Below are 24,346 nucleotides of genomic sequence, written 5' to 3'. Positions count from 1 at the left end.
AATGTCCTTTTTAATAATCCTATGACCAAGAACAATTTAGATTAAATTATAAAAGATTTATCTCTCAATATTGTGATTACTATCACAATGATAAATCTCTAAATTTAATCAAGGACCTTATTATATTAACATTTTAACATAATAATAATAACAAATTATTTGACACATGATTGATTGGATTGTGGTCATACTACTTATTCCTAACAGCTTCTACATAGGCACTTCACTTATCTCATGGAAGAGCGAAAAACAAACAACTGTGGCTAGATCCTCATCTGAAGCGGAGTATAGAGCGCTAGCACTTGCGACGTGTGAAGCTCGTTGGATCTCATTCATTCTGGCTGACCTGCATGTTCCAGTCACCAAATCCATCCCAATCTACTGTGATAGTCAATCTGCAAGGTATATAGCCGCCAATCCAGTATTTCATAAGCGTACCAAACATATTGAGGTAGATTGTCATGTGGTAAGGGAGAAAATAATTTCTGGGCTCATCAATCTTTTGCCTATCGCCAGCAAAGACCAAAATGCGGACATCCTCACAAAGGCACTTGCTCCAGGACCCTTCAAATTAGGTTATGCTAAGTTGGGATTGCTCAACATTTTCGATCCCAACTTAAGGGGGAATGTATGATTTTTGTATGAACATAGTTTTTTCATTGTATGAGTCTCTGTATGTTTACATTTTTTTTTCTTTGAAAAGGTTTATGTAAATCCCAAGTGCATGTCTATATAACTCTCACTGTAAGTTGCCAACTTTTTAAACTTGACAACTTAAGGGGAAATGTCACTTGGGTAATATAGCTAATACATATACAAAGAGTGAGTACAGATAATTAGTTACAAGTTTAGAGTATATAATCAATTGTTAGTCAAAAAGTCATCAGATTTGTAGAGTGAGAACTAGGATTGTTAGTTTCCTCAACTTCACCCTCTCTTTTTTTGGTTTGTGGGATTTTCACATTCAGATCTTCAATTCAAGTTACCTTTCTTTTTCAATGTCTTCCAACTATGAATTTAACATTGGATGAAGCAATTTTTAGAATTAAAACAATAATTCGAAAAAAAAAATCAAATCTCAGTATATAATTAATCTGTCTTGAATATATCTAATTTTGGCTAAAGTAATATTTGAGATTTACTTCGAATACTAAAATTATTTTAAAATTTTAGTTACATCAATTTTGTCTCTAAAATTAGTCAACATACACCATGTTAATTAGTCTTTCGCCAGTGAATTACTAACATGTGTGATATATTAGCATACGTCAAATTGGATGTTATAATGGCTAGATAATGTGGCAAATGAACTTTTATATAAAAAATGGCCTCTGATATTTTTTATAAATTATAATCTTAAATTACTAATCTAACACAACTCGGGAATTAACATGGCATGTTGACTAATTTCAGAGATAAAATTGATGCATTTGAGATTAAGATAATTTTGATACATGAATCTAATTTTAAGAATTATTTTAAAATTTAATGTTCTATAACTACTTTGGTTGGTTGAGTAGTGATCAATTCATTTGTCTATTTAATTAAGTGTCGAAAAATTTAAATTTTGCCTTGTGTTTGTAATGACTTATTGGCCAACAACCAACTTAAAATTCAGATTTGTAACGAATTAATTCTTAACCTATTGGATTCAGCGACGCAAAAGAAAAAAAAAATGACTTTAGTGTTCTAACTTCTAAGTAATATACCCCCGTTTAACATGCGCTAAATCTGCTCCTTGTTGTGAAGAAGAACTCTTTGGATGCGATTTCACCCAAAGTCAAAATACAGGGGAAAGATTTGAATCAAGGTGTGACCAACTTTGGCGTATTAACCTAACTCAATCAAGAAGTTCGAATACAAACAAGGTTAAATCCAGAAATTCCTTATATTATTGTCACCCGCCCTCAATACTATACACTACACCAGAGGACAACGATGAACTAATTCAACATTAATTTTATCATAGTTTTAGCAGTAGTAAATTAGTTAGAAACTTAGAATTAGGTATATTCGGTTACCTCAATTCATTAATTAATGTTGTTGGTTCGTTAGTCTTAAATTCTATAATTGAAATGTAATATGGAATGATATATATATTATTAGAAAATAATAGAAATAGATAAAAAAAATTAAACATACAGTTTTTCAAGGTATCTCTTGATTATTTGACAAATGAAGAACTAATAATTCATACAGATTTAAATTTTATTTAAAAATTTATTATCGGCCAATAAATTACTATATATACAAAATATAATTCAAACTTTTGATACTTATTTAAATAGACAAATAAATTAACCATTCAACTAACCTAAAATTAACATAATTCTAACATAATTGTTATTTATATTCCACTTGATAGAAATCTATCCATACATTTAGTACTTATTAGTCATCTCTTAAATAAAATTGTCTCTAAATAAAGATAATACTTTAATATAAAAACTAGTATTCATACTCATACAAAAATATCAAATTATTTATAATTATATAACTTATCATTTTACATGCATAAAGATATTTTTATATGAATAGTCATCTTAAATAATTTATAGATGGATGTACTTAAGTCAGACTTTTATCAATCACCCAAAAATATGATGTCTATGAATTAAAAGAATTAATTATTTGCCAACATATTTGTGGCAGAATTGCTGCATCCAATAGCTACTAATTTGTTTTAGACCCTTCGTTTTGAAATATAGCTTTGAAGATAAGCTGTTGTCAAACAAAAAGCAAGTATATATGAGTGGTGCATTTTATCCATAAAGGACACCAAAAAGAGCCTACATATATATAAAGGAGAATCATCATCCTTCTTTTTGAAATCAAATCTTTCCATATAATTTTTTGCCTATTAATTAATTAAAATATGTATGTAGATTAACCACCACACTTATTATTTGTTAATATTGGGAACATGTGGTTTGCTGGGTTAACTTTTGAGTGGTGGGACACTGAACCACACAAAGCCAATCTCATATATGCATGATGAGGGGTCACCTTTGTCAAATATCAACTAGTACTTCCACCTCCTAATGGAACCCACTGATATATAAGGCTGCGTTTGTTTAGAGAGACAGGACACTGAAACAGAAATATAGAAACACAAAATTGTGTTTGGCAGAGAAGACATGAACAGAGACAATGTGTCTAGAGATATTGAATTAGTATATTTTGTGTCCATCCTAACAGGAAAGACACGGAGACACTAACAAGAGACACAACTTATTTTTTATTTTTTCTTTCGTTATTCTTGTTAATTTTTTATAATTATATTTTTATTATTATATTTTTCATCTCAAATTTTTTGAATGATAAAAAATAAGAATAAATTAAATTTTCATAATTTGTTCTAGTTTATCACTAAACATAATACAATAACACAAAATTTTGTGTCTCTGTCTATCAGTGTCTTATCCTATCCTGTTCTCTCAGTATCTTGTCCTATCCTGTTTTCGGAAACAAACGCAGCCTAATATACAGTACTTTTATTTTATTTTTTCATTATTAAAATACTCATCTCATAAGTTAATATTTTTATATAATAGTTAGTTAAAAAACATTATTAAAAACTAATTTAATTTAAAGCTATTTTGTTTTTCTTTTTTCAACAAAACGTTGAAAATTACCCTTTAAAAAAAAAAAGACTATATTAGTTCCAAAAATTTATACAAATATATGAAAAGTGACTCTATCTAAAATAATTGAAACAAGTCCACCATAAAACAATGAATTACTTAATTCTCTTGAGTAAATAAAATTATTCTAAAATAAAATTACACTTTAACTTTAATGTAAATATAGTTACTATAGTGTTTGAGCCTATACAAAAACCTTTTATGATTATTTCAATTATTTCAACCAGGTAAACTAATTAATTAATGGGTATTTAATCTCAATTGTTACTATTATCCTTTTTATTTTAAAATTGATATGTTATGTATATATCAAAATCAGTTATCAGTATAAAATATATATTAGAATATAAATATATATTATTAAAAATAAATTAAATCATATTTATATTTAGATATAAATATATTAATAATTAATTTTAATAATTAATTTTACTGCACGAATACTATTTTTAAAAATATCTTTGAGTTGGTTATCTACCTATATGAATAACTAAAGTAATGCTAATTTCATAACAACGACCACATGGAAATCTACCAACTCCTAATAATAATAATTAAAGATGCTGTAATAGTCAAATTAATTTTACTCGAATATTAATTATAGGTTCAATTATTATAGGATTCGACGTTTGTGAAACTAGGTTAAAAAGTGGCTTTTTTTTTTCTTTTTTATTAAGTTACTAGTAATAAAAAGTTGCTTTTGGTGAATGTGAGAGTGAGTGGGAAAAGAAGAGAGAAAGGGAGTGTTGGAAAGGAAGGAAAGTGAAGTAATCTTAAGAGTTTTAAAAGAGAGGTGCTTATTAGGGTTATGGAATGTCGCAATCTCTTTCAAACTCACACACACAAACACATAAGATTTAAGCACGAAAATCCATTCACATTCACATATGTCACCAAAGTGCGAGTAATGGATCAGCACACGTGCACATAAAGTTTCCCTTACACAAAATAATTCATCAACCTATCTTTTTCTTTCTTTCCCCCTAGCTATAGCTATCATTTTTAAAATTAAATAAAACAAGTTAGTATTTTGAAGGATTAAAATACTACACTCTCTTTTAGGAAGTAAGTTTCAATCATTATTAAGATTTCCATACGAATTTTCAGACTTTTTAATGTGTTAAATTTTTTTAATAAATGTCCTAAGGATATTAAAAAGTGGCTTTTAAAGAAAATAAAAAATATGATAAATATTAGAATGTGTTTGAGTTGAATTTTTATTTTCTATTTTTATCTTAGGTATCTTTTATTTTTAGAATTATTAAAAAATATATTTTTACTTTTTATTTTTATTTAAAAAAATTATAAAAACAAAAGTTATTAAAAATAAAAATATAAATCAAATATAGTCTTAATTTTTTAAATTTCTATGTATTAAATGAACACATTTAAAAAAATCAAATTTTTATTCATATAGTCTTTAATCAATGTTCTTAATGTACTTTTAACCGAATTCTTAAAATTTATTAATTTTTTTAAAAAATAAGAATTTAACTAGAGAGTAAGATATTTATTTTGAATTTAATTTTAATATACTCTCATTGTAAAATAACTTTACATATACATTCAATTACATAATGTCACATCATAAAAAATAATTACTATTTTCCTTGATTGCATGGATAATCATCCAAAAGACAAGATGTGATTATACAACTACATAAAACGTTTTATACTGTTTGTTGAGTTTGGAAAACTTATGTTTAATTAAAATGATGATCAAATATTATCAAAATATTAACTAAAAAATTATTAAATTGTTATTTACTTCCAATGATTTGTTTGATGTGTTTGTTAGTGTGCAGGAAGAAGAAATTAATTTTCTATTGGGCCAAAAAGCTAGAGCAGCCCACTTTGATCAATAAATTAATTTAGCTTTGTGCAAAATTAATTTAAACATAAAGTGGCTGAACTTTGAGATTGAGACAAGACCAAATCACAAGCCCATTTTGATAAAACAAAAGAATGAAAGAAATGGCCTAAGGGTTTCTAGCATGTTTCGGTCACTTTGGTAATTTGAAGTTGAAAATTCAAATTGGTTGAATCACATTAAAAGATCCATACGTTACTCTATGCATTGGTTATGCATTGGTTATGCATTGGTTACTGGAACTCAAATTTCAATTTAGTTAAATACATGCATAGGTAACCGAAACTCAAAATTAAACTGAGTTTAATGGTGCATTGAAAGCTTTGTCTCTTCTTTTTCCTCTCTCTCTTTGCATTCGGTCATGTCGATCAGAGAAAAAAAGATTGAAGAAGAGTCACAGTGAAGCCTATGGAAGAAAGGTTACGAGGAAGGAAGATCTAAAGTAAGGCATGGCAAGATTTTTGCCATTGAAGGCAAGATTTTGAAGAAGAGCTTTAAGATATTTCATACCAAGAAAAGAAAGGATCCGCCTCTGTCAGAGAAGATCTCAGTTGCAAAAGTTCATTTCCATTTTTGTTCATCAAATAAAGAAAATAGCCTTTGGAGCTACGCATATGAAGAAGCAAAAATGGAAGGAAAGAAGCGGCTCTGGGTCAGAAGATCATCAAGGATCCGAATCCTTTTTTAGAGCTAAAGACAAGATCAAGGGTTCAGATTGAAGGAACTTGATGAAAAGGGTTGAGAGAGGTACATGCATGTTGGTTTTTGGTTTTCCCTTTCTCTTCTTTCTGTCTGAACTGCTGCTGCCTTTGGTTGGAGAAGAAGTTGCTTGGTTGAACCGGTTTTAACCTTGGAAGCTTCCCCTTCTATATTAAGGGTGAACGGCCAAGGGTTGAGATCAAGGAGAGAAAGCGAAAAAGCACAAAGTTCTCATAGCTACCCAAACTTCCTGAGTTCTTCTTCTTCTCATTTTGTTTTCTTTTTCTTAGTATTGTCTGTCTGAGTCTCATGGTAAAAGACAAACATGGTGAGGTTTGTAAGAAAAAGCCAATGAGAGAAAAAAGGCAGTGAGCAATATTAGAGAAAAAGTCATAGATGTCTCAGAGTTTCTTTGTACATCTGTATGTTGTATTTCATGATCCTGTGGGGATTCCCTTTTAAGTTGGGTTAGCACTTTGCAGTTGAAAGCTAGGTTTTGAGTCCTAGTCAAATTCAGATTGGGTGTAGAATTTGAATTTATCCCAGATAGGAATGGATAGTTCCTAAGAGGAAATTGGTGTTTGTAATGTTGTGATAACATAGTGAAATTCCATCGTTGTTATGATGGAGACTGAATGTAGGTCACATTGTACCTAGTGGCTGAACCAGGATATATCTGGTGTTAATTATTCTTCCCTACTCCTTTTTTCTATTTTTGTTTATCAGGAGACAAAAACAAAATTATCTCTCAACTTGGCACGAGACAAAACAAAAGTGTCTTTCAACTCAACACAAGATAAAAAACAGAAATATCTGCTGAAGTTTCTTTAAAAATTATAAATTAATATTCAGCAAAAAGTGGCTAAGATTCAATCTCCCTTCTCTTAGTTATTGATTACCATCACTATTAGTACTTTAAAATTAAACACATTTATTTTAAAATTAATGATACTAAATATATTATTATAAAAAGTATAAAAAAAGGTTTTATACTTCAATATGTTTATCGTATAAAACTTTTATAATTTTCTATATTTTTACATAAATAGGATTTTTATTGTTAAGTGTTAACCAAAAAATATTTTAAAAAAATATTTATCTTAATACAAAATCAGAAAACTGCTATGTAATAAGAATTTGGCTGTTGTAAAAAGAAAATTTTATATATAAAGTAAAAAAAACAAAAGTTGACAAACTAATTAATTTTAACGTAAAAATTAATTAGAGGTAAATTTTACAAAATAATCCATTAATAAAAATAAGAGTAAATACTCTTTTCGATCCTTAATCATTTACTCAATAGATATTGCGCTCCCTAACAATTATACAAACACAAATTGATCCTCATCCATTTTTGTATTTGTTCAATCCAGTCCCTGAAACCTGCTGACAGCAGGTCAACGTTGACGTGTCAGATAACTGTGTCTACGTGACTTTGTCTCCTTTGTAATAGGGACAAACGTCTCCTGAGCCTTCAATCAATAGGTACAAATCGCACCCTGTCAACCATCTTCCTCCTCCGCTTCACTGGCTCTCTCTCTGCAACTGCCTCCTCCCTCTTCCTCCGAAACTCTCACTCCCTCCTTTTCTCCCTCTTCTCCATTGCTTCTCTCAACTCCGAAACTCTAACCCCCAACACCCCCAATCCGTCTCACCTCGTTTCCCGAATCATCATCAATATCATCACCACCACAATCATCATCAAAATCACCATATTCATTTCTTCTCATTTTCATCACAATCATTATCGTCATTAATAATATTATCAGCATAATCCAAAAATTTAAAAACAGAAAATATAATCACATTAAATAAGTATCCTGGACACTTAGAAGAAAAAATCCATTTGTTTTTTCAAAAAAATTACCAAAAAAATAAAGATTAAAAAAGAGTAAAATTTGAGTGTTAAAATAAATGAAATTCATGATGTTGTTGTAGCGGTGGTGGTAGTGGTGAGATGAAGAGAAATATGAAAGTAAAAAAAAATGAAGAGAGAAAAGAAAGGGAGGAGAGAAAGGAGAGGGAGGAATGTGAGTGCGATGACGGTGGAAAAGAAGGAGGAAAGAAGGAAGAAAGAGTTGCGAAGGAGGGAGATAGTTGAAGAGTTTAAGGGGCGATTTATCCCTTTTACGAAGGAGATCCGCTTAAACCTGTTGTTAACTGGTTCTAGGGGCTAGATTGAACAAATATGAAAATAGATGACACCGATTTATATTTTTATAAGAAAAAGTCTAGGGAACCAGCACTTTTATTAAAATTTGGCTAGTATTCAACCATAAAAAAAAAATGAATAATTCTACACCATTAAATATTATCTCATACTATTAAAAATATTAATAATGACTAATTGATAACTATACTGCTGTCCCACTAGCATTCCTCAAATAATTAATCTCCCACTTTCCATAAACATATATGATTGCTAAGAAATGTCTACAGTCTACCAAATGTACTCCACAGCTATTCGTCAGAGATTATAATGATTAGATCAACGTCTGAAATAGGTCAAAAATATCAGATTGGTCAACTGATTGTACGTTCTTGATTCGTCTAATGACGAGTTCTACCAGTAAGCATGTGGTCCTATACGCACTCAATTAGCACCATCATGAGGGTCACGTGAACGCTCTGAATAAAGGTAACATAAGCTGTTAAAAGCATTGAGGAAGGAATGAAATGAATAACTCATGCAATGAATCACGAGTATCTCACCCTCTTATTAGTTATTAGTTATTACACCCCCGTTATTTTTAACCTGGTGGCAAAATAGTAATTTTACATGTACAAGGATAGGCACTTGTGTCAATTCACCACAATCTATCACATACATTTCACTATTTCAGAGCCTGCGCTGTCATCATTATTTTATAATCTAAATCCTTAGCTTGCTAGATCTCAATTATTAAGAAATCCTTGCATGAAACATAGTGGTACCACTATAACAATAGTAATAAACTAATAATTAATTATTATTATTACTATTATTACTTTTCTTTATGTGAATACAATTTAGCACATATAGATGACCTTTTTTTTTCTTTTCTCTAAGATGGAAACTTATTTGGGCTTTTAAACGTAGTCTGAAATTAGGATGAGTTCACTTTTAAAGTTGGATAAAACATTATATATTATGATTCAATTTTTATTTAGTTAAACATTCTCCTGAAAAAATAGTTATAATTATGTTATACAAAAAAAAAAAGAATAGGGCCGTAGCTTGATCAATATTATGAGCATTATTGTTGTTGTGATGATCATATCATTGTTAAATTATTCAACAACAACACCGGTTATTATCTTGTCAATTCTTAAAAAAGATAGCTGTAATTATACGCAACTATATGTATAAATAATCATTTAGCCTAATATTGAGATTATATAGAATTCATATTTATATTAATTTTTATGCGTGCTTTATATTTGTTAACTATATATAATTAATATGTAAGTAAAAAATATATTCAATTAAGATTTTCTAAAAATTTAATGGCTTATATTTTTTTAAAAGGATTAAAATATTAAATTAAGAAGAAGAGAATTTGGTATTTTAATATTTAAATTCTTAAATATAGAAGCTAAAATTTTCGCTCTTCGTGTGTAATAAAGTTACAACGCAGAGGAAAATAAGGAGAATGAAAAATGAAGTAGTTTACCATTTACATTTATCACCATCATCTAATAATGCTCTTCTTTAAGAAAAACAACATAAAAGTAAGAATGATACCTTTTTATGATTTTCGTAAAATAGAAATTTGATCAACAGAATCGCAAAATAGTTGTATGATAATTAATTATTAATTAAAGACGTATAAATTAATTTTTTTTAGAAAAATGATAAATAATAATAATAATATAATATTAATATAGTTCCATTCCATTCCCATGTTGGCAACTTAATGTGATCATCATCATCATGCTCATAACTTTCCACTCGCTTTTCTAATTCTCTCTCTCTCTCTCTTTCTCTCTCTCTCTCTCATCCATTTTCTGTTTTCCAAATCCATGATTGCCTCTCGCCGGAACCTCCTCTCTCCGTCGTCACTTCTCCAGCTCCGGTGACCGTACCACCACCTTCCTCCGTGCATATCTGCCATGGGAAGCCTCAACAACAGCGTAGACACCGTGAACGCCGCCGCAACCGCCATCGTCACCGCAGAATCCAGAGTCCAACCAACTACCATACCGGTCGGTTTCTCTCTCCTCTCTCTCTCTCTCTCTCTCTGAAACATTCCTGTGCACGTGTGCCTGTTTTCTGGCGCCATCGCTTCGCTTTTCGATGCTCTGTTTCGTTACTGTGATACAGCTTCGCGAAGAATGACAGAAAATCAATGAGATCTTGTGTTTTGTGCTTCGTTTTTTTATTTAATTAATTAATTTTATTTTTTATTTTTGTTAAATCTACTTTTTATTTATTTATTTATTTTTTATAGCGATGAACTTCTGGTCTAGCTATAGTCTTTATTTGACTCAAGTGATGGTAGCGTTGAAAAGTTTGAATCACTTTTTTGCATTCTTTAAACATTTCTTCCTGTTCCGTTTTGGAAAAGTTTGTGAGGATGGATCTTAGATTTGCGTTGTTTTTTTTGCTCGCGTTTCCGTTTTTGTTCCTGTTATTATAACGCATAAGATTGCAGGTGATGAATTGAGTGTTGTGCGATGGATTCAACTATATATCAGATATTCAGATGCTTAATTGTTTTCTTAGTTAGTTATTAAGTAGTCAGAATAAAAAGAACCTTTTAAAGAAGATTTGATATGATGAATATATTCCATGAACTCTGTTACTGCTTGCTATTGATGATTTTTGTTATGAGTCGTTACACAGTCACACGGATCTAATGTGAGTAAAACGTGGATGACTAATTCAACGGAGATATCGATCTTATGATTAGGGCCTTTTTTAGCTTGACTTTAGGGAACACAGCATTTGATTAAAGCTTATCAACTTTTTAGAAAACATTTGGAAATATATTATTAAGGTATCGCCATCATTTGCTGATAATTCCTTTTTTCCTTTCAAGGCTTCACGAGATAGTTTTCTTGAAGCTATTGATTTTCTTTACACATCTGGTGTATAATAGTGTTCCTCTTTATACTATCTAAAAAGTAAAGCACAAATTTATTTGAGAATTGAGGTGCTTATTGATGTTTTGATGACTTGTGAAATGCCTTTATATTTGCAATATGTTTGACGTAATAAGTTTATAGATTTCAAACTCAATTGATAGGAAAATTACAATAGATCAAGACATTAGAAATTTGGAAAAATTTCAGTGGAAGATGTTTAATGTTTTGGTCTTGCTTCTACATTTGATTTAGAATTGTTTCTTCACTAACTGCAGAAAAAACGTTGGGGAAGCTGGTGGAGCCTGTATTGGTGTTTTGGATCTACTCATAAAAGCAACAAGCGGATTGGTCATGCTGTCCTTGTTCCTGAACCTGTTGCACCAGCAGGTCCAGCTGCTACTGTGCCGCCAAATCCTTCAACCACCATTGTAATGCCATTCATTGTCCCTCCATCTTCTCCTGCATCTTTTCTCCAATCTGATCCACCTTCCGCTACTCATTCGCCGGCTGGATTGCTCTCTCTCACAGTCAATTCTTACTCATCTGGTGGACCTGCATCCATTTTTACCATAGGTCCTTATGCCTACGAGACACAATTAGTTTCACCCCCTGTATTTTCAAATTTTACAACCGAACCATCAACTGCTTCTTTTACTCCCCCACCTGAATCAGTGCAGATGACAACACCATCATCTCCTGAGGTTCCATTTGCTCAGTTGTTAGCGTCGTCACTCGACCGGGCTCGTAAAAATAATGGGATTCAAAAGTTTGCATTACACAATTATGAATTTCAGCCTTATCAACAACATCCTGGGAGCCCAGGTGGCCAACTCATATCACCTGGATCAGCAATTTCAACATCCGGAACCTGTACTCCTTACCCCGAGAAACGCCCAACTCTTGAGTTCTACAAGGGAGAATCACCAAGGATATTGGGCTTTGAACACTTCTCTTCTCGAAAATGGAGTTCAAGGGTGGGTTCTGGATCCTTGACACCAGATGGTACAGGGCAAGGTTCAAGATTAGGTTCGGGATCTTTGACACCTGATGGTGCGGGTCTGGCCTCAAGACTTGGATCTGGATGTGCAACACCTGATGGTTTGGGGCAGGATTCAAGGTTGGGTTCTGGCTCTTTGACCCCTGATAGTGCTGGACCAACCACTAAATGCAGCATCTATGTGCAAAACCAGATTTCCGAGGTAGCATCCCTTGCAAACTCAGAGAATGTACATCAAAGTAATGCACCATTAGTCGATCACAGAGTCTCATTCGAACTAACCGGGGAAGAAATCGCAAGATGCCTTGCCAATAAAACAGGTGCATTGCTTCGAAACGTGTCTCAGTCTTCACAGGGTATACTAGCCAAAGAAACCATTGACAGAGAAAGCATACAAAAAGACAGCATTAGTTGTTGTGATGTGTGTTCAGGGAAAACGAACTATAACCCCAACAGTCCTCTAGGAGAAGAACGGCAGTGCTGTCAGAAGCATCAATCCGTTAATTCTTCCAAAGAATTCAATTTTGACAACAGGAAAGGTGATGTTTCTGCTAATGCTGCCAAGGAAGGTAGATCAGCCAACAGCTGGGCTTTCTTCCCACTGTTACAACCAGAAATCTGAGGACTTAGTTAATTGCAGCATGACTTGACATGTATGATTCAAGACAAAAAGGATTTTTAATATCTATGCAGGACTTAGTTCGCTGAATCCATATCTGAGGACTTTGTTTCACAATGCAGTTGGTTCAGCCTTTGAGGAAATGGTGATAATTGGATGGGTGAGTGAGACACAGAAGAGGGAAAACCAAAAAAGAAAAACAAAACTAAAGTTGGTATTATTGTCCTTTAAGACCCAAGGGGGAGCATAGTTGGTAGGTAGGGACCTAGTAGAAAGAATTCTAAATTCTCATAGATCATTGGTTATGGACATTTCCTCGTTTCAAGCATACAGAAATAGCAAAATACAGGTACTTCATGTTGTGAATTCTTGTATCATTCCACGTGCAATAATGAAATAGGTAACTTTTTTGTTGGCACTTGGATCATGGATATAACCTGCATATTTCTTTCGAATTTCTACTTTGATGCCTGCATCCTTTTCGTGCATTGGTGGTGGGGGCACTTTTCTAGGTTCTAGTAAGTGGGTTCCCCATGCATCTCTGTTTTCTCCACATGTTAACTTCTTACATGGATCTGTAATTATGTACTTATGTACCATTTAAATCAAGACTTGTGTGATTTGAAGTTTGAACATAATATTTGTGGGAACACTCTGCTAATATACCTTCATCGACCATTAGATGAAATATTGAAATTTGAAATATTGGTATGTCGGCACAGTGTCCCAGAATGTTACATACTAATAACATTATAGCACAATCTGGTACAATCTGCCACTAACCGTAACATGGCCCCTAATGTATGAATGTGTTACTGAAAGACTGCAATGAAGTTGTGCTGCTGGCTCATCATTTGCTGGTGGGTTCAATTCAATTCGTTATCTTATTTCATTTCAATTACAAAATACAAGAAGAAAAAAAGGTGACATTATCCGGTGAGTCAGAGTAATCATGGTGGGACCTATAAAATAGTTGTTTGCAGTGCACTAATTAGTTGGGTTTGTCTGAGTTGTTTGGTTTGGCTTGTTGTCCTTCAGAGTCTCCCAATGGACAAAATATTTCGCTTTCATTGCATGGACTTTAATGATAGGTGGGTGCCAGTTTCATTCACCCACCTGCACGATTAAACTTTTCCTTTGACCCTGTCTCTCTACATTGCAAAATGCTTTTGATAAAATAGAAGATATTAATCTGGTGTACAACACAGAATAAATGAGGTTTTGTAGTAACATAAATTAGCAGGCAATGTTATGGCTTATGATTAAGAAATAATCAAAATCATGGTGACGTATGAATGAGTAGTCAATTAATTAATCCAATATTCATTGGCTCTGATAATGTAGAAAATACCAATAGAATTTCATCTTATCAAACACAGCCATAACAGAGTAGTTTGCGTTAATGAGCTGTAGTTCAAGTGATAATAATAAATAAATCACCCTCCTTGTTCCTGGGGTTGTGGGTTTGAGTTTTTTTTTTTTCTTTCTTTTTTTGGATGTGAGATTCATTACAGTACCCTCCAAAAACCAAAAACAAACAAGTAACTTAGTTTTAGGCCTTTAAATCTGCAATAATTGAATGGAGTTAGGTTCGTTCGGTCATTCCACTTGCACCGCTGAAAAATGACGAGGCTCTATCTATGATTCTATGTATAGTTGAATTGAAATTGAAATCATAATATATTACACGTGGTTCCCTTGATCTCTCTCTAACTCTCTAAGTTATGAAATGAAAAATGTTGACCAATAAAAAACTCACTTACGAAAATGACAACTCGTATATGTTAAAAATGATTTTCACACACAATATGCATAAGCAACTTTCCAAAATCTTCCAAAGCATATTCTTACTTTGTGGACTTTCTTGATTTACATGAGTTTAATTTTATACACTATATAAATGTGGTCACATACATAAAAATAGTTATTTTTTCAGGTTGACAAAAAAAAAATTGTTATGTCATTTTTACACCGAGCACTATCCTATTTCTATTTACATGACAGTGTTTAATTATATATTATTAACATATTTTTATATTGATAGTAATGCACAAAAATTAAAATCTCTACATGTGTAAAAAAATAATGAGTAAAAATATTATCTTTTAGGTTCTCTGCTTAACTGACCTTATTATTATCACATTAATATATATAACACAAGCGACAAAATCTGATATCACATAATTTGACATTTCTATTAGTATTTGAGAGGTTGAAAATAAATATTTAATATTATCATTATCTCCAGTTTTCATTCATGAAGTATATAGTATATAGTGTACAACTGGGTTGTTATGTAGACACGTTTCCTTGGAACTTATTATAGCGGTGGCTATATAGCTTATGGATTTTTTCATTCTAAAAAATAAAGTGTAATTTTTTATTATTTATTTTATAGGTGAGACTAAAAAAATATAAAAAATTTTAAAAATAAAAAATTATATTTTAAGTAAAAATTTAAAATTTAAAAAATTTAAATTCATAACTTATATATCGCGATTAAATTAGTTAAACAAAATTAATTATTGGTAGTGTAGCAATCTTTGAGACTGAATGGTATACCATTTTTTTTTATTATCACGTGATTAGGACGGGTTGATGTTAAATAGAGACTCCCTTCTGACCACATAACTGTAGCCAAACACATATGGTTGGCAAACTTGGAGTGCAAGAAGAAGCGGACCTATACTACCCTATTTGAATTCGGATCGGGTCAAATCGGATTGGATTGAAACATTTTACATTAACTCAAATTCATAAAACACTAATTTAGATTAATCGAATAGTCAGTTTATTCATTAACTTAAATAAATATTAGAATTTAAATTTTGTTTTATGTATATAACAAATTAATTGACCTATAAAAAAAACTCTTAAATAGAATTTAATTTCATAACAAATCTTATTGAACTGAAAAATACTGTAGAAAAACTTTTTAATAAATAAAAGATTCTCAAACTTATAAAATGTATTGCATATATCGATTAATTTTAGGGTTTGAATTCGGACATAAATTTAAAGTAATCTTTGTGGTCAACATTATTTAGAGAGAAAGAAATTAAATTGAATCAAAGCTAACATTGAGTGGGCAACACAATGATACGATTTATGTGTTTTTAGTGAAAATTCAGGTGCAGTCAACTTTATGTAAAGTTAATAGTTGAGAGTTGTTAAATGATTTAAATGATTTGACTAAATTTTTATTTAACGGCTCTCAACTATTAATTTCATGTAAAGTTAACTGCAGTTGAGTTTTCATCTTTTTTTTTAAACTATTAATCAGTGATTATAAAGAATTATGTGCAATTTTTTAAACTTAATAATTCGAGCATTTTATTTTAAACAAAGTAGAATCAATGGGCTGTCTGAATCACAATTTAAAAAATGAAATAATTGCACATTAGTCCTCGTTGAAGATTATGAATAAAACAAATAGTAAAGTATTTTTATTACATTGTTTATCATAAAAATATAAAATATTGTAATAGAGATAATCTAATTTGTTGGTCAGCAGTGGACAATATGTGCCTTCAAGATGGTGATTGGCCTGCCTCCAATCAAAGTTAATTAGACCCACCTTATCTAGCCAGAAACTATGTGATATAAACAAACTTATGTAGTCTATTTCTTTTTAAATAAACCGACAATTCGTCTAATTAATTTTATATTATCCTTTCGTTATTTGAAAATATTTAGTTTTAGGGGAACGTAGCACTCACTCAAATACACATTACTAGTTAATTATAAAGTATTTTTCCTACTAAAGGAAAAACATGCATGTAAAATAATTTACATATATTAGTTATATCTTAATTTATCATTCAAATAATGTTCTTTCCCTTACTCAATCTCCTTCAACAATTTCATAAATCTTCAAGTGTGACCACCATGTCATCTTCAATGCTATTTCATGTGTCTCAAGCCAATAATACAGCCCAATTCAATAAGGTTCTTTTCAAAAGGATTCACAAGATTTTGTTGTTACTTGCACTTTCTTATCTTCAAGTTGTACTTCAACTTTTATCCTTAATTTATTCTTAATATTAATTAATTAGGACTCACTCAAATAAAGACGCTTAAAATGTCTTTTTTTAAAAATATTTTTTCAGTAATTAAAATTTAACATATATAATTGATTGAATTATGTTATTTTTATCAAAATTAGGCTAAACAAATTGATTTAACCGAAAAAATGGTGAATCAAATCTTGAACTGGTCTAAATTAATATTATTTTTTTATAAAAAATAACTACAATATCCTTATTATAGAGAATGATTAAAATACTCTTATTATATATATATATTAATTTTATAAATTGTTTATATGTGTTAAACTTTAATTATTAAAAAACATCTTTATAAAAAAAACGTTTTTAACGTATTTATCTGAGTGACTTCCTAATTATTTTGTAGTTATTATAATAGAGATCAAGGTATCTCGTGTGTACAGGTGTAAAGTTTTGTTATTTTACACAATCAAATATTTTTTTTTATGCACAGAATTTTATTAATTTATTAATTACTAAATCACGTCATATTATTTTAATATTCGTATAATCAAATTTTCAAAAATTAAATATCACTAAGTATATAATCTAATAATTATATTCATTTATATTTTTAAAACTATAATATACATAAAAATAAGATATTATGATATGATACAAATGGTAGACTTAGAAACCGCCCAATAAACCTCACTTAATTCTAATAATAACATGTTATATTAGATAGTAGAGAAAATATACGAAATTAATTTTTAATTAGTCAATATTAATTAATTTTAAAATTTATAATTTATAATTTAATATTTAAAATTTAAGATAAACTACATAATTTAAAAAAAAATTGATAGATGTTGACTAAAAAAATTAGTTTTTTAATGGCATTATTTTAGATTCTATATTAAGTTCTTAATAGATTATCTATACATAAATTTCCCTTCGTCATTTTGATTAGGTTAATATAGAAATTTTCAATAGGATTTTGTCAAAGTGGTAAGTATACCAAACTATTGAAACTAATAAGTAAGTGATCTATGATGATGATAATTATTTTGAAACAATGCTAAAGATTTAAAAACTGGCATGAGATGATGACATATGTTATGAGTTGCATTTCTGTTATTATTGTCAAGTAGCTGTTGTTAATGCCCCATGTTCTTTCTGTTCGATGTAGGTATCAAAATTAATTTTATTTTTTATGACTATATTCAATTTTATGGCCCACAAATGTACACACACCATTAAATTAAAAAAGAAAAAATTGCACAAATTTGTCGTCATTTATGTTAGAATTTTGGCATTGGAAGTTGTTAGAGAATTGTCATCTACTGCTGTGTTTATGTGCATAATATTGTTTTTAATTTATTTTTAAGGTGTATTTTATGTTATTTTAATGATTAATTGATTTAATTTTTAGTATATATATATATATAGCATAATTAAGATATAAATAATGATCCATATATCATTCACCATGTGGCTATGACGTGTCTTCAAAAGTTTCAGGCTCAGAGTGATGCACCAAACTCCTCTCCAATTTTCACCACCACCATTTTTATTTTGGCATTTATTTATTTATTTTTCTCAATCTCAATCCACTCATAACCATAAAGGACACTCTTCCAAAAAGGTTGCTAGCTTTTCGTGAATATTTGATTGATACAAACCAATCCAAAGACAGCATATATGGGTTTTTTGAATTGAGCCATGAAACATACAAGAACTTGACTTGAGAAATTGACTTGAGAAAGAACGTAAACAATCAATCAAGAAGGATGTGGCCGTTCAGCAGGAAAGCAGCTTTTGGATTTTCACCATTTTCCCTTTTGAGGTAAGTACATACAAGATCAACTATCTAAGTTGTTTGTTGCATGTTGTTTTATTACATGTTTTGTGTAAGATTTTATGCATGTCTTCGCTTCTAATTTTGATACTATTATTCAATATTGACAGAGTTGAATAAGTTTGAATTCATGGAAAAAAAATGGTGTTATTATAATCTTTGAAAAACTCATACATAGATCTATGGTGTTTTTATCTAGGGTCAACAAAATCAGTTGACTTTGTATGAAAACAGTGAACTTGAGATATGTTCATGCAATCTAACTATTCAATTGCCTTTTCAACAGTTGAGGAAATTTGATCAAACCCCTTTTGGTTTTGGAATTGATTCTTACTTCTTTAGCCACAAAAAAAGAGAAGAAAAAAATGGCACTAGCTTCTATTCCAAAAGTTGTGTTAGGCTCACTAGCCTTTGCAATTTTCTGGGTATTAGCAGTGTTCCCAGCTGTTCCTTTTCTACCAATTGGAAGAACAGCAGGATCATTGCTTGGTGCAATGCTTATGGTCATATTTCGAGTTCTTTCGCCGGATCAAGCCTACGCCGCAATTGATCTTCCAATTCTTGGCCTTCTTTTTGGAACAATGGTTGTGAGTGTGTATCTTGAAAGAGCAGACATGTTCAAGTACTTGGGAAAATTGCTATCTTGGAAGAGTAAAGGCCCAAAAGATTTGCTTTGTAGAATCTGTTTGATTTCTGCAATTTCAAGTGCTCTTTTCACCAATGACACTTCTTGTGTTGTTTTGACTGAATTCATATTGAAAATTGCAAGGCAGCATAATTTGCCACCACACCCTTTTCTTCTTGCACTTGCTTCAAGTGCTAACATTGGTTCCTCAGCAACTCCAATTGGGAATCCTCAGAATCTTGTTATTGCTGTTCAGAGTAAGATTCCATTTGGAGAGTTTCTAGTTGGTGTTCTTCCAGCTATGCTTCTTGGGGTTGTGGTGAATGCTTCAATTCTTATATTGATGTATTGGAAGTTGTTGTCTGTTCACAAAGATGAGGAGGATCCAAAAGCAGAGGTTGTAGCAGAGGAGGAGGTTAATTCTCATCAGTTTTCGCCGGCTACAATGTCTCATTTTACTTCCATGAATTCACAAGAGTGGAATATGTGTCTGGACAATGTTAGCATTCAAAACTCTCCTCAAGTTCAGACCTTGAGAAACCGGGCATCTCCGAATGAAGGCGAAATTTACAGGGTTCCTAGTAGCATTGTGGATTCCTCGAGGAACTCGAATGCGTCGAAGGAGGCAGCGAATGAAGTGGCTGAGAAGACAAGGGAGGATCATAATCATGTCAAGGTTGTTGCAGCAGAATCAAATAGTTTTGTTATGCACTTTGCAGAAGGAAGAATGGACTTTTTGGATGAGAAGTGGAAAAGGGTTTTGTGGAAATGTTGTGTTTATATGATCACTTTAGGGATGTTGATTGCAATGCTTTTAGGTTTGAATATGTCTTGGACTGCAATCACAGCTGCACTAGCCCTGGTTGTTCTTGATTTCAAAGATGCTAGGCCATGCTTAGAGAAGGTAAAACCTATATAAACTATATAAACGATTTCACTGCGTTTGATTTGCATTCACATTTTTCATTTTCAATATTTTCCGTTTTCAAAATTTCGCAAACAGAAGACAAATCAAAAAGTAAAAAGAATATAAGATTTTACCGTTTTTAGTATTTTTCAAGTTTTTAATCCCGAACCGAGTTCGTGGCATGCTGATGTGTCACATAATATGACACATCAGTAAAACAGTAATGGTTGACTCATAGTTGACTTATCTAATTTGAACTTTTTATTCATTTTTTTTTATTATGTTTTCTGTGAGAACATTGTATGGTCTCTAAGAATGTTTTACTCTCTTGTTGGAACAGGTTTCCTATTCACTTTTGATATTCTTTTGTGGAATGTTTATCACAGTAGATGGGTTCAACAAAACTGGAATTCCAAGTGCTATGTGGGAATTGATGGAGCCATATTCCCATGTAGATCATGCCACTGGCATAGTAGTACTTGCACTTGTTATACTAGTCCTTTCAAATTTGGCTTCAAATGTTCCAACAGGTAATTAACTCATAATTCTATGACTCTTCTTCTAGCTAATTTCATAATAACTCTTCTTTTGATTGTTATATATAGTTCTGTTGCTTGGAGGGAGAGTAGCAGCATCAGCAGCAGCAATATCAGCAAAAGATGAGAAGAAAGCATGGCTGATATTGGCATGGGTAAGCACCATTGCAGGGAACCTCTCACTGTTGGGATCAGCTGCAAACTTGATAGTGTGTGAACAAGCTCGTAGAGCACCAAATCTTGCTTACACCTTAACCTTCTGGAACCATCTCAAGTTTGGTCTTCCTTCCACTCTCATTGTCACTGCTATTGGTTTGACTCTCATAAGATAGATTATCACCATCAATTATATATATATATATTCTCCATAGAATCAATCTTCTTGTAGACATTTATACAACAGTAAAATCACTTGTATACCCTATCCTTTTTCTTATTACGAGGTAAATACTAAATCGGTACTCGAAAGATTTTGATGTTGACAAAATGGTATTTGATCTTTATTATTGACAAAATGATCCCAAAAGATTTTAAAATTTGACAAAATGACTAATAGTTGATTGAGTTACCTGGAATTAAAATTTAGGAGTGACGTGTCAATAACAAAGATCAAGTACCATTTTGTTATCGTCATATTAAGAGTATGTGAAGAAAAAAAAGTAAGTCTTTAGAATGGTTTTTAAGATTGGGTGTATGTACTAAAATAGTGTCTGCAAATTTAAATTGTACCGAGCAAAAATGTACTATATTAATTTCGTAGTTTTTTTTCATCAAATAATTCATCACGTCATTAAGGAATAACATGGTGTATTCTTGTTTAATTTATGCCATCAAAATTTCAAAAATTATTTTAGTGCATACTATTAATATTATTTTGAGTCTTAACTCGAACAGAATATACATATGTTTGACTTTTCAGTTAAGATTATTGATCATGTCTAAAACTTGGCATGTGATGCATCATTGCAATGAAATCTCAAGTTTGAAGGGAAATGCTATATGCATAAAAGCTGATGATCACATTTTGCACTTGAAATCAGTTCATACCCTCTTCTTAGTTCTTACTTCTTATTATGCTTGAAACTTGACGGAAATTTAATTTAAATTCAATTGATTTTAACATTTTTATATATTTATTCCCTTTTTTTTATTTTATTTTACTCTTTTTTTTAATAAACCAAGATTGAGATTTGATTAGCAGTGTTTCTTATTTTGAAATTGTTTGAAAGGTTTTTTTTTTAAATAATTATCCATTTTCTATTTTTATTTTTCACTTTCACATAGTTGTGAAAACAAAAAATAATAAAAATAAGACAAATCAAGCTTATCATTCGATTTTTTTTCCTTCATGTAAAAGCATAAAAGCATTGTGTATATATTTAAATGAATCAAATTTTTTAATGGGAAAAATTTGATAAAATAAAAAGATAAATATTTAATTATTTTTAAATTAAAATAATAAATTTTATATATGATATAAATTATATATTAAATGATAATTAAAATTTTATTTTTCTGTTTTACTAATTTTTTTATTTTAGATTTTTTTAATTAGTAAGAAAAATGATAAGAGCAGTGATTTTTTTTTGGTCATTTTTTTTTGTCAAATGGGTTGAATAACTTTTAATTTTAAGCATTATAAATTCACTCATATCATATTCATACATGATACATATAATATTTAAAAATTTTATTCATTACTTGACATAGCTAAATTTTAAATCTCGATACACTTGTTGTAAAACATATCTTATAACCGCTTTTAAATGAAAGTTAAATTCTAAAGTGATCCCTAAGATTTACGAAATGCACTCATTTGATCCTTGACTTTTCAATTGTACTACTTATATTCTTGAGTTGAATAAAATGCATCTAGGTGGTTTCTTGCCTATTTTAGGTCTTGTCGTGCGAGAGTGATCTGGCACTGACTAGATACCCTGGAGTGTCTAACGGTTATATGAGGTAGCAATTGAAACTGTGTAATCTAATTTGGTTCCTTATTCCCTTTTTAACTTTAATTGCAGTAGTAGTCCCTTCAAATGAAGGTGACTGAAATTCTATTCAATCAATGACAAAGACGCCAAGTCAAAATAGACAAAAAAACCCTAACTAATAATCTAGTTTCAATGATTTTTCATCAACCTACACAAAATTTAAATGTAGAATCCACAATGATGCATACCACAACACCGTAAAAAATGAAAAAAAAAAATTATCTACTGCACACCTATTTCTGTGTCAGGAGTTTCTCGAAGAAGCCTTGCTCCTTCCTTCAATGATTTCGAGTCAATAACGACCAAGGTTTCGACGAACTCCAAATCGCTTCACCACAACAATTTTCATGATGATTCGCGAATGTCAAGATTTTGAGCAACGTGATTTATGTTTGAAGAAGATGAAAAAGACGAAATGACCTCTTTATTACTATGAGAATTTGAATGTTTTAACTCTCTCATAATTAAAATAATGTCGTTTTATTATGGATTTAGTGTCAAAATTAATAGGAGAATATTTTAAATTATTTACCGTGGCAATCATTTGTCATGTCACTCTCAGCGATAAACAATTTGATTGGAAAATAGACAAAAAAATCACATAGTTACATTTTATTTAATTTCAAAAATATAAGTAGTGCAATTAAAAAGTTAGAGACAAATCAATATATGTTGTAAATATCAGACACCACTTAGGATTTATCTCTTTAAATGACAAGGGACATTGAGTTTGGGCCTTAAAAGGTGACACGTGCATGGTTATGTGTAGGAAGCCGCATGTGGGACCATGGCACGTGCGACAATGGCCATGGCCATAATTGCTCCATTGATTCATCTCCCTTCACATTTGCAGCATCATAATATAAGATGCTCTTCCTATTATTTTGTTTTCCTTTTCACCGTCAAATTCTTCTTATCTAACCATATATAACTATGCCTTGCATCATCCTTGTTTAATGTTTATTATTATGTCTACAATCATTTTATCTTTTTTCCCCCCTTACTTCTTATCGATTATTTTTAATAACAAAAGTAAAAGACACAAAAAAAAGATGTACATTGCATAGATATAACATTATTTCATATTTCATCCACTATTATTATATGTTTCCCACCTTCCAAGCTCGCATGTCTCACCACCACATCATCTAACATCACCATGTCTTTCTATAACATTTTTTTAAAATCTAAATTGAATTGAAGTTCCAATGTTCTCTTCTAATTGTAAATCTCTTGAATTATTGCTCTACAATTTTCTTTGCTCTTTAGTATTTATTATCATAAGATATTGAGCGCTTTTGGCTGTTATGTTAAAGGAAGGAATTAATAAGTATAGTTAGGACGGTCAAACGGGTTAGTTTGGTCTATTTAGATCTGGTCTGTTAAACTCGTGGATTAAATGAGTTGGTCCGTTTAAGTCAATTTTATTTGCGGGCCAAATTTTTTTAGTCTATATCGTTTATGGTTATTCCGATAGGTTAAACGGGCCAGTCTGTTTATCATTTAATTTTATTTTTTGAAAAATATTTTGACAAAAAAAT

At 30.7% G+C, this 24,346-nt stretch overlaps 2 protein-coding genes across 2 annotated transcripts; both read left to right on the top strand.

Annotated features, from left to right (window-relative positions):
- Positions 1-10,040: 10,040 nt before the first annotated feature.
- LOC112751826 (uncharacterized) lies at positions 10,041-13,534 on the top strand. Its single transcript, XM_025801103.3, has 2 exons — positions 10,041-10,398; positions 11,556-13,534. Exons 1-2 carry the CDS (start codon positions 10,306-10,308, stop codon positions 12,897-12,899), a joined length of 1,437 nt encoding a protein of 478 aa, XP_025656888.1. The 5' UTR covers positions 10,041-10,305; the 3' UTR covers positions 12,900-13,534.
- Positions 13,535-18,173: 4,639 nt separating this feature from the next.
- Positions 18,174-21,612, top strand: LOC112751825 (silicon efflux transporter LSI2). The gene is made up of 4 exons (XM_025801102.3): positions 18,174-18,731; positions 19,030-20,272; positions 20,616-20,805; positions 20,881-21,612. Exons 2-4 carry the CDS (start codon positions 19,109-19,111, stop codon positions 21,141-21,143), a joined length of 1,617 nt encoding a protein of 538 aa, XP_025656887.1. The 5' UTR covers positions 18,174-18,731; positions 19,030-19,108; the 3' UTR covers positions 21,144-21,612.
- The last annotated feature ends 2,734 nt before the right edge of the window (positions 21,613-24,346 follow it).

Source organism: Arachis hypogaea, chromosome 15, assembly GCF_003086295.3.
Source record: "Arachis hypogaea cultivar Tifrunner chromosome 15, arahy.Tifrunner.gnm2.J5K5, whole genome shotgun sequence".
Classification (NCBI taxonomy): Eukaryota; Viridiplantae; Streptophyta; class Magnoliopsida; order Fabales; family Fabaceae; genus Arachis; species Arachis hypogaea.
Note: the sequence above shows the minus strand (reverse complement) of the source record. Positions and strands in the feature narration are given on the sequence as shown.